The sequence below is a fragment of the Haemaphysalis longicornis genome, unplaced genomic scaffold (assembly GCF_048455015.1).
Source record: "Haemaphysalis longicornis isolate Haplotype H1 unplaced genomic scaffold, Haemaphysalis longicornis Haplotype H1 scaffold_9, whole genome shotgun sequence".
Lineage (NCBI taxonomy): Eukaryota > Metazoa > Arthropoda > Arachnida > Ixodida > Ixodidae > Haemaphysalis > Haemaphysalis longicornis.
In genome coordinates this window covers 102,598,651-102,613,910 of record NW_027526460.1, presented here as the reverse complement: position 1 = coordinate 102,613,910, position 15,260 = coordinate 102,598,651, and the positions used below count along the sequence as shown (strand labels likewise).

The following is a 15,260-nucleotide window of genomic DNA, read 5'->3' as shown; positions in this document are numbered from 1 at the left end:
CTCACCTTCTGTTGGAAGAATCGAATATTCTGGCCTCGACAGCTGCCTTCCGATGCGGAATTTCCCACATTTGTCATTCCACAAGCACTCAATTCCCGTGTTTTGCCAGTCCTCTCAACAACTGATGGACGCAAAAGCACATAACAGCAATAACAGTCACGAAACCGGTGCTCCGCGCACATTGAAACGGTCGGCCGTTGCAGCGGTTTCAATTTGAATTGGCGGCTTTGTGGTTGCGAATTCAGAAACGAGGTGGTGCACCAGTCGGCTGTTCGTAAAAAGTTGCGTACATTTTTGCTCAAGGGATGTTTGATGCGGAACTTGTTAATAGTATTTTTAAATAACACATTGTAAGCGAACTGTGTGGGCTCTTTGAGTCACGGAATGAATGTTTTGTATTCTATACCAAAAGTAACATTTTGCCTGCGCCGTCTGGTGGGCTTGATGGTCGAAAACAGCGCTTTAGGTTGGTCGCGTGGGGCGTCGATTTTTACGCCGCCTATAGGGAAGACAGGGAACGTCCAAGCTTGAGAGGCCTGCCTCACACGCCCATCCCGCGAGCTTCTCCAGAGGCGCACGCTTCAGCCGACCGCTCGTTTTGAACACGTGAGAGCGCTGCTGCCATTGCTGTTATCAAGCGCGCAAGTGGAACGATCTGACTATTTGTATGAACTCCGATGGAAAAGCCTAGGCGCCTATGCTTCCTGCGTGCGAAAAATTGTTGCTAAAAGCTTCAGCGCCATCTTGACATGGCGATGGTGATGGGTGGGACGAAATTTTCGCTGTTTCGGTTTCGGTTTCGTATCCGATTCTAATGCGCATGTGATTTTTCGACCTATTTTTCCGGAAAAAAAGTGCGCGTTAGAATTAGGTAAGTACGGTACTTGGATGCACATTTTACATAGACTCACTCACCCTTGAGTGCCCTCGCGGCGTGGCACAGCCGTCAGTTGCGCTAGGTTGACGGGCCCTCAAAAATCCAAAACTTGGTGTAGACTGTTGATTTATATATTGAATCATAGCCAAGGAACATAGGAACAATTTGTTTATCTTAAAATACCTGAAATAATTTTTAGTCTCGGTAAAAGTGCCGATTTGTGTTTTTAGTATACTTTTCTTGGGGGCTTTTTTCTGATTAATTGACAAATAAACTGTAAGTAATTGTACTTTTAACAAAACTGATGCTTTGTGTTTGGAAGAGCAATCTATAAGCTACAATTTCATGCATAGCAAGATTACGTGTGTCCAGTAGCTCAAGAGAAAAAAAACGTTTTGTGGAAGCACTTAAAACCGGCCGTTTTTCCGCCGTAACGAAAGAGTTAAACTTCGGTGTTTGAAACAGGCGCTCAAAATGGTTCCTTGCCGCTGGTGCCACCAAAGTTCAATGAGCTGTACAATTAGTTCGAAGCGATGCATCAAAAAACTGCTTCAATTATTGCATTCGCCAGGGTTTGTAGTCTTGGGAAATATAAAAATCACACGTTCATGAACAACCCTGTTTTGCCTATTGTTTGACCGAAAATCGCCAACTGTCTCTAATTACCTTGGGAACTAATTGACCAGCTGAAAAAATAATGGCATATTTGTAATCAGCGGGGAGAAAAAGCAGAAGACTGACCAGTTTCACAAGGTTTACATGAAAATTAAAACAAGTTGTTTCAAGACCAGTGTCCCCCCACCCCTGTGCTGTGAGGCGCGTCATGTAGTGGAGGGCGATTGATTCATTTTCACCACCAGGGGATCTGTTTAACGAGCGGCGACATCTCGCCACACGGGCACTTTCAGTTTTCGCATCGTGTAGAGCAGCCACTGCAGGCGGAATCAAACCCGCGTCCTTGGGCTCAGCAGCACAACGCATTAGCCATGACTTTCCCCAACAAGCATGTGCTTCTATGTAGGCGATATTGTTTCTCCTTTTTTAATGCTGCTACTTCACTTCCCCGCCGACTCCATCACTACTTTAATGACAGCTTTCTTTCTTGGACCAAACAAAATGATCAATTGCCACAGCAGAATTCAAGTATGCACTAAGGTTGTACTTTTTTTTTTCTTCTTCTCCTCAAAAGACTGTACACACTTTGAAAGGGGGCCTAGAAACTGACCACGTGTTGTAAATACTGCAATAAACGTCAAACTATACTTTTTTAACTGAATTAGGCAAATGTGACCCTTTCACTTCGCATACACCATTCGTTGGAGAAAGAAACCTTCAACAGTCTTGCACCAATCATTGCATGAAACTGCCATCTTTTTTTGCTATTGTTGATCTCACCATGTGTTTGGTACTGGTGTTATTAGCAAGGAGTTACAACTTCAATTGGCTGCTTTTTGCACAGAAAACGAGCAGCAGCCCGCAGAAGTTCACTTAAGCCTCCAAGCTTAAAAAAAAAAAAAAAAAAAAGCAATCTTGTATGCGGAAGTTCATGGCTGTAAAACGAACACGAATAAAATGAATTCTTACGGCTGTAAAATGAACATGCATTACATTTAAGCGCAAACAGCTCGTTCGGCACACTTATAAGCCCTGCATAATTTGCGTTTGCTTTTGCCGGCTTCAGCCAATTGCACAGCTAGGCGTATGACATCATAGGTTCTGTGGCGGGAAATGAGCTAGTGGGTCGCATGGCCATTCCCTTTTTTCCTAATTATATAGCTCATTTGAGCGAAGTTTGCGTTAAAAGTGGTGTCAGTATGATTCTAACGGGGCAATCTTTTGAATGAACCAAACTTGTGTTTTCGCTTCACGGCTCCTTTAAGGGGGGACACTGGTCTCGAGGACCGAAAATTTGCCAAAAAAAATCAATTTTCTGCATTGATTTTATTTGCAGTATACAGGTCCCAAAGAATTTACCTGCAAAATATCATAGCTGTATCATAAGTATTCACAAAGCTGGCGGCCTTTGAGGTCGCCTAAATGACCATTTTTGCCTATGTTTGCAAACTTCGTGCCCTGTTTTCTCGGAACCAATTTTTTCCCCACATGGTCAGCTGTCGGGTACAATATCTTGGGATGTACTGGTTCGATTTACATCATTTTTGCTGCATTCGAAAGGTTATGAACTGAGCAGTGCAATAAAACCACAAAAGTACAGAATTTCGTTTTGCTGGCACAAGATTTTATGCGGTTAGTTTTACAAAAACATTGTAAATTGATGACCTGACATTTACGAATTTTACAGTGTTTGCAGAAACCATGCTAAAATTACTGCAGTGGTATAGTTGCACTCCCTGGTCCTTCTAGAGCACAAAGGGATAAAAGCTATTTGAGTATTTCATAGGTACATAATGAAAAAATTGCCCGAAACGGAGTGACATAACATGTTGCACAACTCTAAACTTACACCACATAGATAAAAAACTGACTGCATATTTGTGCTCAGGATATTGAAATACACTCAATGTGTAAATCTCAAGCACATAGGTTAAAAAATAACAAAAATGTCCTCAAGACCAGTGTCCCCCGTTAAGGTGCAGCCGAATGAGTTGGACGTCCGGTTGAAGTCTCCAGGTAGCGAGCTCTGTGTGCAAACTCAGCCCACCTGGAAGAAGACGAGGAAGCAGTCGAGCTTCTTCTTGGAGGAGCCAGTGTTGAAGTACTGGCCACAGGTGTCCAGCAGGATGCACACCAGCCGGATGCGGAACAGGTTGTCCGGTGGGTCCAGGGGCGTCGCAGGCCCTGTTACGTTGTTGGACAGAGGTGCAAAGGGAAGAAAATGAGGCAAACTGCGCTGGCATACTGCTGCAAGACGAGCAGCTGAAAGCACCTTCCCAGTCTGCCTAGACTACATTCCGCCTGCAGTATACACGCAGCAACGAATTAAAGGGACACTGAAGTGAATTTGAAAAGCTCCCGTCCGGGAGCTTGACAACGCTGGGCTGACTGATTCTGTCGCAGGGTCGGCGAGCCGTGCAGTAGCGCCACCGAGCCATCTTGTTTTGACGTCATGCGAAAACGTCATAGGAAATTAGCATAGAAAACAGCACAGAGGAGGACAGCATTTTGTAATTGATTTTTCCACTGAAAAAAAGTCGCGTAAACGCACCATGAGTGGTCGAAACATGGCCTAGGGGCTCCGGACTACAAATTGCGCCGGTAGTACCGCAATGTTCCCAAACCACTTCCGCGTCCCTCTGAAGGAGCCACTAAGATAAAATGAAGGTTTCGTTCGTTTTTTATAAAAAGGCCGCTTTGTTTCGATAACAGTGGTACCAATAATATTGCAAAATTGAAACAAGCAATCGTGACACCAAAGAAAACATGTAGGCAGTGGCGACTCCTTGGCCGCTTTTCGGCACCGTCGCTACGAAAACACGAATCTTGCTTGTGCGACTGGTGGCCACCAACTGAAGCCACCACCGCCGAGAAAAATGACTGGGAGACTGATTGCAGCGGGCCCCCTGGTTCTGTTCGATCATATCACTTGAATGCTCACGTGTAGTTGAGACACTCGTAATTGCGTTGTTAGTGCTCGCCAATATTACTCGCTAAATGTGAAATTGGAAAGTTTTTCAATATTCCTTGCATTCTTCCGGATAGGAAAGCTTCTTTTGTGTCTGGAATAAATTTAGCTGAGTGATTTACAGAAGGCTAGTTCTTTACAGAACAGACAAAGTTTCATTGTGCCGCCACAGCCCCTTTAAAACAACCACTCTTGTAATGTGAAGTTACGCACACTGAGTTCATCAAAATGGGCCTTTTACATGCTGCAGCTAGTACACCTGGGCCATATTCGGTGCACGTTGAAGATTCACAGGTGGTCAAAATTAATCCGGAGCCCTCCAGTACGGCGCGTTAAAACTCTACAAACAAACAAACAAACACCTGTGTTATATATGAGGTGCACCGGAATGGATGGCTGCGCATTCATTTGGACCACCTGTGGATCTTCAATGTGCGCCAAGAATTCTGGGCTTGCAGGTGTTTTTGTTTTTCATGCCAATCAGAGAAACAGCAGCCATGGCCGATAGTGACTGCACTGAACACCTGGGTCGCCCCTTAAACTTTTGTTTGATGAAGGTACTAGACAACGGCCTCAACGACGGCTTCACTTTACCAACCCCAGCTTTCACTTTTAATCTCTTAAAAATAACTTCGTCAAAACACCACAGAATTTTGAATGAAAATTATGCTAGTAACCAGAACACTTCTTCCCTAGAAGGAATGAAAAATGCACTTAAAGAACATGTCTTGTGCGTTAGTTACCTATGAGCTTTAGAAAAACAAACAGTGAGTGAAATTTTGAAGTTTCCCAGACTGGGCATTCACTCGACGCTCACCTCCAATGTTGACGCCAAAGGTGATGAAGGAGTAGAGGACCTTGAAGATGACGGAGGACTCGACCATGCGGTAGTTGTACAGCTCCCCCAGGTAGTGCACCACGCTCACGCGCCGCTGGTTGTACTTGGGGTGGTTGATCTGGGGTATGCGGGGTATGGGGGTACGCGGGGAGGAGAGAACACACGGCATTCTTGTCAGCCACACATTCTTGGCAACCCTCACAAGTCGCAAACAAAGCTTCTTTTGCACGTTGAGAGGGGGGAACAGACTGTAGTTATAAGACACAAGCTTATATGAACTACATTTTGCAACTGCACAGCACAAATCGATGCAATTCTGGTTCGGAGCGCCCCAGGTACAACATCGCACAGAGCTAAGGCTTCAGTTTGTGCCCCGTCGGAGCATTCAGAAGAACACAAAAAACATGCTTTAGTTGCATTTGTCTCCCAAGTGGCTATTATAACGTCACCTCTGCAAATAAGCCTCCAAATCGCAGCTGTCCTACCAACGATTGAGTTTAGAAGTGCGCAGAACTTTTTGGTGATGCCACAAAGCAGCATCCACAGTTTTGCGTTAGTTCGACAGAAGCTTCATGTTTTATTAGAGGAGACTTTTGAACATGATCATGGCAATGTTATACTATGTTAAAAAAAAAAAACAGCTACATTAGGAATTCAAAAGCAGAGTGGTTAGTTCTGGACCCACCTCCATTCCAAGCCTGATGTCTTCCAGAACACCATCCACAACTTGCGGGCCAACCGTTTCCTGCACAAGAAAGGCATCACAGGTGCTTTGGCACGGCCACAAATCTCTACAACATACGTTGAAATAATCGATTCTGCAACAGAGTTTTTTTTTTATTCTGCGGAAATGAGGAGCAAGTTCACTAGATAGGACAACAATTGGGTAAAACGCAAGACAGAACTGCGATATAGTTAAGTGCGGCAAGCACACTTCTCAGCAGTTACTTGTACCCAACACAAGACCAATAACATGCAGGCCACGTGGAAAAGTTGGTGAGACAACGCAACAATGTGCAGCTCATCCGAAGTTTCAAAAAAAGATTGACTGTCCCTTCTTGTAGCAACGAGGCTGTTTTAAGTGCGAATGCACTTTATAAGCGACCCCAAACCATCCACCGCCGGCGGCGGCGGCGGCGTCGGCGGCGTCCGCAGTGCTCCTCTATATTTAAAAAAGAAACAGCATCCGGCGCCAGGTTTCGATCCGAGGACTTTGCGGCCGCAGCGCGACGCGCTACCGACTAAGCCACGGAAGCCACACTGATATCAGTGTGAGTAACGCGCCTTATATCTTTAACGCATTCAAACTACGTCGTCAGCGGCGTGCGTTGGCGACTCAGCGGCGTTATAGCGGCTTGATAACTGCGTGGTGTACACGTGATACTACAAACCCGATGGAAGAGATGGAAGAGAAGGCGGCGAGGCGGTGGGCTGCGGGGGCCGAGCGCAAGCGCCGCAAGCGGGCCGACAACCGTGCATTCGCACTTTCACATTCTCCCCCTCGGGGAAATGCGGGAGAATTTTTGCTTAGTCTGTCGTGCCGTTTCATTTGTTGGTTGTGGAGGAAAACACAGGCCTGGTACTGTAGTGGTGCCTGTTTTGAAGTGCCAGCTGGATTGCTGTCAACCTTGAAAAAAGGTTAAAAATGACCCCACAATCATAGTGTGAATTTAAGCCATTACTGGCGGAACTTCCTGGGTGATTGAAGGAAGTTGGTTGACCAACTGCGTTACGAGAGGAGGGGTCCCGGTACACCGCCTCCCAGTTGAGGGGGAGGGAAAGAGGGAGGGAGAAAGGGGAGAGAGGGAGAGAGAGAGAGAGAGAGAGAGAGAGAGAGAGAGAGAGAGAGAGAGGAGAGAGAGAGAGAGAGAGAGAGAGAGAGAGGAGAGAGAGAGAGAGAGAGAGAGAGAGAGAGAGAGAGAGAGAGAGAGAGAGAGAGAGAGAGAGAGAGAGAGAGAGAGAATTACGTGGTAGGCGACGAGCCCCCGCCAGCAGGTTGGCCATGCAGCGGATGTTGTAGTACTTGACGTTCCAGATGGCCACCAGGCACTTGGTGGCGTAGGCCGACACCTCGGGGTCCTCCCAGTCCAGCTTGCGCATCTGGCGCAGGATCTGCACAGCAGACAACAAACACCCGCCAATGCCAAAGGAAAGTGGCAAAGCCCTCAAAACATTGCATTTGGAGTGGCAGAAGTAATTGCAGTCGAGTCCACTTGCGCAGATATAATGATGAACAACTATGGCACCATCCACTCTTGTGTGCTTTCCATGGTAAAATAAACCACTTGTTACAATGCCCCAGTGCCGCGTGCCGCAATGCGCCGAGCATTCCCTCTGCCCCTCAGGAAACGAGTCAACTGCACCGCTTGTGAGGAAGCGAGGGGAAGGGGAGAGCAGTCTTCCTTTTGAACCCCTTTCCCAGCACCGGTGCTTTGACGTTGTCCCCGCGCCCGCTCGCGAGCTCGCTTACACACTTGCTTGTTGTGCCACATGCTGCGCACCGCTTTGAATTTGAATGGGTGCCTCTTCATCTGCCTCCGTTTTTCTGTGAAAGGGACGTCACGGCCGATGTTTTGGAAACATCCGAGTGCCTTGCTGAAGAGGCGATCATTGCGTGCATACATGCTGTGGTCAGCGGTCACAGTGGCGACTCTGATGACGCGGTGGGCAGCCTACTCACGTAGTGTCTTCGCAGGAGGCCCAGCGCATGATACTGTCCCTCAGGGACTTCGTTTCCGCCAAGGGCCTTTCGCTCAGCTACGTGAAGTACTTATAGATGCTCTTTAAAAAGATGTGCGCCAACTTAGCATACAGCAAACCAAGCTGACCCACTATGGCTGCTTTTCCGCAAATTGGTAGCAGTACGACCTTGCTTGCATGCAAATTACAAGTTTTGAGCCCTGTTTTGTATTTTTAATTCACAACCCATTTATAACAATTATCGATTACAATGATGAGATTTCCTCGGCACTTGGATACTGTTATAAGCGGACTAAACTGTACTATGAGCAAATTATGTGACGCCCTCAAGTTTGTCAACAGAAGAGGAGGCACTGAGTCTCTGTCCAAATTTCTAGTTTACTCCCTTGCATGACTCCAAACTGAACGGCCACTGTCGCCACCAATAAACGGCTCATAACTGAATGCCACGCAGCAACTCTATATGTCAAAGGCAGCGACTGGCCGCACACCCCACCTTTTCTGTGTTGGTCTTGGCCAGGTCCTTGTACAGCAGTTTGCGAATGTACTCGTGCAGTGGCGGACGCACGACGCACACAGACTGCGGGGAAGTGAGAGAGAGGACAAAAGTCTCACACAACCACTGCAGGTTTTACACTGGCTTAGGATGACACACAACTCAGTTCATGCAACTATTGGTACATGCCACAGAAAAAAAAAAAAATCATTTCTTTTTTTCGTTTTCACTGTTTTCACAGTTGATTTCACCAGGCATGCACACAAGACCTCGATGTAGCAAAGTTTGAAGGCAAGGCAACAAAATTGCTGAAACCTAGCCAGAGTGGGTAACAGCCTGTCCAGTTAAACTAACTGCGCACGTATCGCATGGCCAACAGATCCGCGCTCACCGTCGAAGCCTCAGGAGGGTTGCAGTAGTAGAAGGCGTTCTCGATCATGGTCGTGTACCGGCTGTCCAGGGCCTGCACCGCTTTCTTCCGCATCATTTGCTCCTGCAAAGGGACGCACACCATGCTACGTATCCACAGGAGACAACAAAGAAGGAATCTAACTGTCCCGTCTTCATAACAGCCCCAGCAGAGCAGAGCGCAAAGAGCTGTTTTCACTAAACCAATCTTGTAACTGATCATAGTTCTGCAGAACACTTGACCCGACACAACTTCATTGTAGGGTGTAATGCAGTGTATCTACACCTGGCTATGGAGCGCACCACAGTGGAGGGCTCCCGATTAGCTTTGAATTCCAATGGCATATCCGGAGCGGTCACCGTGCTCCACGGCAGAGTGCGCTGACTTCGCGAAGAGCAGGTACTCTGAAGCTGCCTTTGGAACGCAGCCGCTCCCGCACGAGCAAAGTGCTGAACCGTGACGGGAACAGGAAATCCCCAGCATTCTTTGCATCGCACCTTCCCGAAATCGTCGGGTTCTCGCGGGCGCATTCATCTCACGCTACACGGCTCGAGGAGGCAGAGAAGGCGAGCACTGGCCGGAAGCGCAGGCGGCGGCGACGTTGGCGACGTCATGCGGCAAAAGTAAGTGCCCTAGTGAGTTCCGGCCGACTCCGCCGATTTCGGCGGAGCAACTTTTTTTGCTCCACGGAGCCGATCTGGGACGCGACGGCGCTCCCGAACTGCCATTGGAACGCGTCTGCTCCAGACAGAGCAGAAAAGTTGCTCCGAAAGTGCTCCGGATCTGCCATTGGAATTCAACATAATTTTGACCACCTGTAGGGATCTTCAATGTACGCCCAAATCTCGACACGTAGGTGTTTTTGCGTGTCACCTCCATCAGAAAGGAAGGCACCACAGCCGGGACTGAATCAGCATCCTTGCGCTCAGCGGCTTCGTGTGAAGCCTTAGCCACTGAGCAACCGTGGTGGGTGACCAGACGCAATTCGCTGTGTGCTTACCATACTTACCCGGTTCTAACGCACACCTTTTTTCCGGAAAAAATAGGCCAAAAAATCCCATGCGCGTTAGAATCGGATACGGAACCGAAACTGCCGAAACAGCGGAAATTTCGTCCCAGCCATCGCCATCGCCATCTCAAGATGGCGCCAAAACTTTTAGCAACGATTTTTCGAATGCAGGAAGCCTAGGCACCTTAGGCTTTTCTATCGGCGTTCGCACAAATCGTCAAATGGTTCCACTTGCGCGCTTGATAACAGTAATGGCAGCAGCGGCAACGAGGGTGTGTCACTTCCACGTGTGGCTTATGAGCGGCTCTCACGCGTTCAAAACGAGCGGTCGGCTGAAGCGTGCGCCTCTGGAGAAGCTCGCGGGATGGCCGTGGGCATGCGAGGCATGGGCCACGGTCCCATCGACCATGGTTGAACGTTCATTCCGAAGTGTGGCATCGTGAACGCGCTTGACGGCACCAAGGACGAGATGTTGTGGTCAGCGGAAAGCGACAAGGAGCTCTCAGAGAGCGACGAGGAGTAAGCTGAGTGACATTACTTCGGGAAACAAATCGCCCGTTTCTCTCGCATTCGTTTGTCTGGGTCACAAAGTTCCGTGCACGTTACAATCGGAGGTGCAAGTTTTTTCGGTTCTTTTGCCAGGAAAATCAGGTGCGCGTTTGAATCGGGTAAGTACGGTATATAGTGGATGGTTTGACAATGCCAAGGAGTAGAAGATGCCGTTGCCTCTGAGACATACTTTGATTGTTCAGAAAAAAAGGAAAATCTCAACAAAACAGTTCGTATAGGAGCTGACATGTCTTCGGCCCCTTGAAAGCAGACGTGTAACCAACCAAATTCAAAACGCATGGGCCTACAAAAAGCAAATTAAAATTTGTAGCTCAGAGCTGTGTGGCTAAAACCAGGGCAACGAAGCCTCATCACAGTGGAGACTTCTGAGCTAACTGATACCCCTTGATGGTCTTTACAAAAACTAAACCTGAGAGTTGTAAAGTTTTGTCTCTACTTGAAAACTCAAAAGCCTAGGCATTAGAGTAAGAAAAGGCTCTGCAACTAAATCAGACTATTTTGTAACCTCCTTGTTTCGAAGCCCATCCACACACCATTAAAAAAAGAAAAAACGCAAATCTCTAACTTTTGCGCAAGCAATTTTGGTGTTCGCCAAGGTGAAGGCCTAACCAAACAAAAGCAGCAAGTCATCATTGCACACAACATCAGTACAATGCAGGAGCAAAAAAAAAAAAAAAAAAGCGTAACAAAATTCTCTAGCTGATATCTATTTTCCCTTCCCTTTTTTGCCAATATAGAGAACCATCAGCAACTGTTCTCTGAAAAGGGGGAACATTCAGAATGAGCAATTTCCCCAAATGACAGCATGACAGACTTATCAGAGCAGCAGCTTTACTGCCAGGGCTGCACCTCTAGCCAAAGACAATGCTTCAACAAGGGGCCCTAAAGCTCAAGAGACCTAAAGCCCGACCTGTGGCCCTCATTCCTGAGCAAAATTAGGGGAGACACTCACAAGGTAGACCTTGGTCCTCTGATGCGCGTCGGGCGAGCGGAACAGGAAACGCCCGCAAGTCTCCAGCAGGTTGCAAGCCATCTCGATGTAGTGGTGGCTGAAGTCCAGCAAGAGGTTCTGAAACACACACACAGGAACCACTTCGTGCTCACCGCTTCGAGGCGGACTACCATATCTTCACACGTATAACCCAACCCTGCATATAACCCGCACCCCCACTTTGAGCCCCTGAATAAAACAAATATCCCTGCGTATTGCCCGCACACTTTATACAGGAAAGGCTGGACCAAAGCTACTAAAGCAACATGGAACATTTGTTGACGCAAAAAATCTTACCCAGATTTTGCATATTAAATACATTTCCTGCACGGCCTAAGCCACAATCTCTAATTGTCCCTACTCTCGCTAAAGCTATCGCTTGGGCCGCAGTCATCACTGCCCTACACAGTATCATCTTCAGTTCCGTCCATGCTGTTCGTAATGCAGCGTTCCTTAAAGCTCTAGCGAACCATTTCACCTGGAATCGCCTTCCATGCGTTGACGATCCACTTACAAAACAGCGCAACATCAGGCCTACGGATGTGGCCTGTCGGCGTTAAAGGCCAACTGCACTAAAAATTTTAATCTTCTGAAAACGTTACTTCCGTATAGTCAGCCTAAAAAGACTGCAAGATACAACGCATATCCCGCAAACGACTCAAAAATCGGAGATTTTGAAAGCGAAATTAAGGAGAGCGCAGCCATTACGGCCAGGTAGAAGCGACATTCCAGCAGGCGCAGCTGGCAAGTGAGCGGCTGCCGACCGGCCGACGAAAACCTGCGCGCAGCGCTTCGCCCTCGCCACAGCTTGAGGAGAAGCGTGTCCAGCAAAGCTCGACCAGTTCTCCTGGCTGGACGTTGGAAAAAGCGCAGGGCCGGCTGCAATGTCACTCCCACTTCATGGCTGCTTGCGCAATCCTCCGGCAGGTGCATCGTCGCGTGTGACGGAGATATTTTAAACATTTATAACTAATTAACCATGCATTTCATGGGGGTACCAGTCACGTCCCAGTTGGTTTGGTGGCATGTACTGTACGTCCAAAGTACATTTGGCCGAGGTGAAATTTGAGTGCAGTTGACCTTTAAGCCATAGAGACCTTCAGCCATCCATCCCACGTAAAGATGCTTGATACGTGCTTTGAATGATCTATTCAATGAAACATCAAGAGGCTTCGCCGCCTACCATTCTTGTATGAATGCAGAATATAATTATTATACAGCAAAAAGGTGAAAGTGAGAAACAGTTTACATTAAATAAATTAAGCATCTAAAAATAGACCAGTGTGTCGGTGAAAGCCACGGCCTCATTTCAAACAAAATTCAACTCATGCCTATCATCACCACAGTATGGAGAGGTGTATTCATGGTGTGTTTCAGTATTGGCACTCATACTGTTTACTCTTGGACGGCGCTTTGCCCCTGCGGGAAACTCTGGTTGACTTCCCCGATATTTTTGCTCAGGTTCTTCCATTGTTGAGTTGCGTGCGAAAAATTAGCACTATCAGGGGGATAACAGTGGCTTAGTCGCTATTGCTGCTTTAGGGGCCTCATGGCACAACGCGCATTGCCGTGAAGCTGCACCGAACAAAATAGCTCGCATATAATCGACACCTCTACTTTACCCATGACATTTGCGCATTTTTGGTGCGGGTTATACGCACAAAAATACAGTAGTTCACCGACTGATTCATGGCATGTTGAATAGTGAAGTCGAAGGTATAGAGAAAAATATAGCCTAAAAAAGTAGAGTTATTCTGCACAACGTTACTGAGTGAAAAAGGCCTAAAAAGGCAATCTGGTGTATCGGTATATTTGAAGATTGAACATGTCTCGTACGATCGATTCATGAACGACAAACATTAATAATTTAATAAACAATTTGCCTATGCAGCATAAAAAAAATAAAGCTTAGGCATTTTTTTCTCATTCTATGATACTGAAAAGTGCATACATAGCTAGCCAGGTGTTAAAACTTGCTGTTAACAAATTTCCGCAATGTGGTTTGACATGGCAAAACCCTTCATTCTATCTAAAAAAAAAAATGCATGCCTTGCATTCCATCACAATTGCTGTGGAGTCTAAATGCAACAGTACTGGTTGAAAAGAGGTTTATCCCACCTTGCTGTAATTTTTTGACAACAGAAATCTTCATTGAGGTAAACTATTTTGGGTACAACACAAGGAGGCTGAGGGCTGCAATGCATAAACGGATGATTACAACGGATACCACGAAACCTGAGAACCGCTTTCATCATAGCACAACTTCTCGCCTAAAAAACCTGACAGCATTACAACATTTCTTTTTGCGGCAGGTTTTGAAACAATAATTCAGTTGTCCTTGCGTTCTTTCTTTCTTTCTTTCTGTTTTTCCCAGCCCAGTAGCGATGTTTTGCCGCACAGTAATACGGCCTTTGGTAGTTCTTTTTCTTACTGAAAAAAAAAAGTGACAATAAGCGGCAAAGGTAACGTATTCGCTACATTCAGGCAACAAAAATTAACACAATTAATTACCAGTGGTGGAGTCATTAGTTATACAAATTCAACATAATTGGGCAGTGCTTCTTTCTGTGGCGATTTGGATGCTACTGTATGCAATCGATGGTGCTGGGAATTGAGAGGATGCTTTTTGGTTCTTGCGAGCATAACACGAGGATGCAGGTTACATGCACGAAAATACGGTACCGGTCAGAGGATTTGAACTACTTACCTTCAGGCAATGAAGTGCGTCCGACTTGGGGAAGATTTTGAACTTTACGAGCTCCCCTGGATGAATAGAATGGAGCCGAGTGAAACAGAACTGTCAAACAACTTCAAGAGCGATTACATCAAGCAATAGCATTAGCTGCGGCTTCCTCACCTATGAAGCGCATCGTCTTCACCTTGGATTCAATGTTGATTTGGTCCTTTTTCTTAATCTGCGAGAAAAAGAATGCAAAAAAAAGAGAGGAGGCATGTCACTTGCACACGACAGGCTTTGGAATAATGAACGCCACACATCACACGAAAAGACTTGATCAACATAGCTCGTGAACGCAACTTAATAAAAATGCAAAACAAAAAACAGCACACAAGTAACGACCACAGGAACTATTGTGCACGAGTTGCAAAACGTACTTTAAAAATTGCACCCCTCCCCCCCTTAACTTCTTTGTCGGCAATTTTAATTTTTCTTGTTTTATGCCAGAAAATTCAAATAAAACTTCAGAGAAAAGCATCCAGATGAAAACAGACGGGGAAGAAGAAGGAAAAAAAGACATGGTAATTTAATGCCAGAACATTTGCCGAACACTATACGTTCCACAATGCTGATTTTTTACATTTTGCATAAAAATCTGCTCAATTCTCCTGTTACCATGCCTGCTCAAATCGATCACCGGTGATCGATGCTTTATATTGCCAATTTCGGCATGTTGTAGTCGTTTCTCATGCATCTAACGTGCCCCAGTGGTTAGTCTAAGCACTGCACTTTCAGATCAGTTTAAATTTTCCCGCTCTGGTGACACCGAGATTTTTGACGGCGTTTTTTGCGAGCTGAGGTGTGTGTGTGTTTTTGCGAAAGGGGGCGTGGTTGCTGCACTTGACAAACAAGCATGCCACTCGTGGTTATGCTGCATTACCGTCAAATCTCCTGGATCAAAAATACCAAATAATGTCGTCAGCTTTGTGATCCCCATGTGGAGAGGGGATAATTACCTGAGCATGACACCAGCTATTTCTCAGTGAGCTTTGGTTCAAAAAAAGAGTAGCTTTATTCGGCCAAAGCTTATTTCTGAAGGTCCTCCAAATG

General features: G+C 46.5%; 1 protein-coding gene across 1 annotated transcript in view; it reads right to left on the bottom strand.

The window, feature by feature from the left end:
- The window catches only part of Upf2 (UPF2 regulator of nonsense mediated mRNA decay), a 67,949-nt gene that overhangs the window by 16,350 nt on the left and 36,339 nt on the right, over positions 1-15,260 (bottom strand). The window contains 10 exon segments of the mRNA XM_077684017.1: positions 3,540-3,676; positions 5,278-5,416; positions 5,984-6,043; positions 7,266-7,283; positions 7,285-7,410; positions 8,495-8,578; positions 8,886-8,987; positions 11,435-11,551; positions 14,181-14,236; positions 14,331-14,388. Coding sequence (XP_077540143.1) covers positions 3,540-3,676; positions 5,278-5,416; positions 5,984-6,043; positions 7,266-7,283; positions 7,285-7,410; positions 8,495-8,578; positions 8,886-8,987; positions 11,435-11,551; positions 14,181-14,236; positions 14,331-14,388 — 897 coding nt within the window.